Here is a 2,634-nt window from a genome sequence, read left to right on the forward strand (position 1 = left end):
CTTTTTTTTTCCTTTTTCTCCCCCCCCCCCCCGAAGTCAGTATTTTATCAATTCTTTCTGCATTGTAACTGTTAGGCTCAAGCTGCAGAACTGTAACCAATGTGGGAGGAAGGTAACTCCTACTCAGAACTCTTCTTCCCGTCTCAGCCAGAGTATAGTCAATCAAGGGTCCCGCTGTGGTTGCTAAAGATACGCTACACGTGGCTATCAGATTAAATACAGGATTTGGGACTGCACAGGAGAAGGGATCTTAAAAACACACATTTGGCAAAAAGATAAATAAATTATTACATTTTATATTTCTGAATGAAATCTGACTGGTAAAACTTGCACTTGGGGGAAAAAAGAGCAAAAGCTTACTAAACGAAGTTTTTTGGCAGGAGTTAATGTTTGGAAAGAATAATATACACCTGTTAGTGTAATATGTCAGTAAACCACTGAGCACCTAGCACATGGAGAAGGAAATCAGCTGCCTCTTTTCGCAAACTGACATTTTTAAATGATGCCAGTTTCACTTTCTGGGTTCTATGCAGCAGTGAACATATGCCATCCTGTGGGGCTACTTGCTTTGGCAAAAAGCTCAAGCACTTCAATGAAATATTTCACTTAATAGTAATAGTTTTGAGAGTTTGGAGACTTCAAAAGGAGCTATTTTCTCATTGTGAAACTTCAAAGATTGTTTCACTGCAACATCCTTCAAGAATGATTTAAATAAAAAGAATCCAAAGAAGTGACTGATCCATAAAATAAATATTGGGAGGTTTGGTGAGTCTGAATGTCTATCAGCAAGTCTGGCATTAAGATTTCTTTCTCTCACATGTGTTCAACTGTTTAAGTCTTTAGAGGCTGTGTATCCTCGACGACTTCAGAAGATGAATGTTCAAAGTATGCTGGTGTTTGTGCTGTGAACTGATTTTTCTCATTCTTAAAAAGTTACGTGTTTGTCTTACTTAAGTGAAGGAAAATAAAACTCACCTGCCAGAAAGAAAAGTAGATACAGGGTGTTGTTGGCTGCTGGAGATCCAGTGTCCTTTGGAAAAAGCAGTGGCTAAAGACAAGTGCCATTCTTATGGCCGTTAAAGCACAATGGTTTGATGCTCGCCTTTTGTACTGGTTTAAGATAGGTACAGTGTCTGCTGCGAGGGCTAACAACTAGCAGATCTTCAGCCCTGACAGTAATCTGGAGTTAAAAGTAAAGTCACAGTTTTACATTATAGAAGTTGGGCACAATTCAGCCATTAGTCATGTACTGGTTCAGTGTTAGTAGGCCTTCGAGATATAATTTAATTTTGCAAATGTTTTTTAAATTTCTAATCATGCTTTATAAGCATTAGTTTTTAGTCACTATTTCTGTATGTAATTAATTTATTCTTAGCAACAGGATACCCTGAAATGTCTACAACCTTCCTGTTTTCCCCAGAAAGGGACAGAATATATAAATGACAGACTACTTAATATGAAGGAGGCCTGCCCTTTACACAAAAGGTCTGCACTGCTGTCCTTATATTCGTTAGCTCAGTTAAAGCTCTGCCCTCAGTCTTCTCACCCTTCCACAAGCTATCCACCACCACACAAAGACAGAGTTACAGAAAGTGTGTAAGGGACCTGTATTTAACAACTTGCATTACTGTAATTCTTACTGGGGATTTTTGTTTTGAACCTCCCCTCTCCACTGCATCGGTTTTCCCCACCACAAGGTATTTTTAAATCCAAGTTGATGCAAGAGGTACTTCCTGTAGCAGTTATAAGGTTAGTAAAACAGGAACAGCAATGCAATACTTCATTTTAATGACAGGCTTTCTTTGTAAAGGCCAGATCATGTCTTAGTATATAATATAATTTAATATCCATTATCCACTATAAAATTACAGAAAAAAAAAAGGTAGACCGAATTGTCACGATGATGGCCCCTCCCCACTTCGCAGAGATGTCCTAAGGGTTACAATGAAAGGTTGTGCGCAGCCAGGACAGCAGAGATGAAAAGTCATCTTTTTCTATCTTTTATACCTTGTGAGAGCTGAGGGAGTAAAGAACTAACGCGGGAGCAATGCTTGATAAAGCAGTCGTCAGGGGCAGTCACTGCACTTCTTGCAGCAGCTTTTCAATCATAAGTGAATGGGTGTTGTAGAAGGGCAGCCCGTCCACTTCCATTTCTAGGCTGGCAGTTTTTCCACTGCGGACCCCGTGCTGCACAAGTGTTTTCAGAAGCTTTTCTTCCTTAAAAACCAAAGAAATAGAATATAATTAAAAACCTGAATCGCACAGGAGCATTCATTAAGATCTTTATTTTTAATTTTAGGGGAGACTGACTGCATTGTTCGTGATTATTTTGATGGCAATTTGTGAACACCTTTTTTATCTTGTCCCAAAGAGTATGTGTAGCATCTGGAACTTAGGGAGTGTTCCTGACTGCTGTTTAATTACTGAATGATATTACTTACTCCACACTCCCCCAACAGCACATTAGTGTCAATTCAGAAACGTGAATCCTTTTTTGCTTGGTTTCAAGTTCCCATATTGCACAAATTGGAATCAGAGGAACCTCCACAAAGTACCTCACAAAAACTACCTGTCATTTCCCCAGTGTAGCAGCTGGCTGCAGATGCACTTTTAAAGAAAAAGAACAGAAGGGAA

The 2,634-nt window shown here is 39.2% G+C and overlaps 1 protein-coding gene across 1 annotated transcript in view; it reads right to left on the reverse strand.

Moving 5' to 3' along the window:
- Window positions 1-1,962: 1,962 nt before the first annotated feature.
- The window catches only part of LOC104491833 (UPF0317 protein C14orf159 homolog, mitochondrial-like), a gene marked incomplete at its 5' end in the record, with an annotated part of 14,499 nt that continues 13,827 nt past the window's right edge, over window positions 1,963-2,634 (reverse strand). The window contains one exon of the mRNA XM_010134306.1: window positions 1,963-2,217. Coding sequence (XP_010132608.1) covers window positions 2,077-2,217 — 141 coding nt within the window. The remainder of the gene's footprint in view (window positions 2,218-2,634) is intronic.

This window comes from Buceros rhinoceros, unplaced genomic scaffold (genome assembly GCF_000710305.1).
Source record: "Buceros rhinoceros silvestris isolate BGI_N320 unplaced genomic scaffold, ASM71030v1 scaffold22574, whole genome shotgun sequence".
Taxonomy (NCBI): Eukaryota; Metazoa; Chordata; class Aves; order Bucerotiformes; family Bucerotidae; genus Buceros; species Buceros rhinoceros.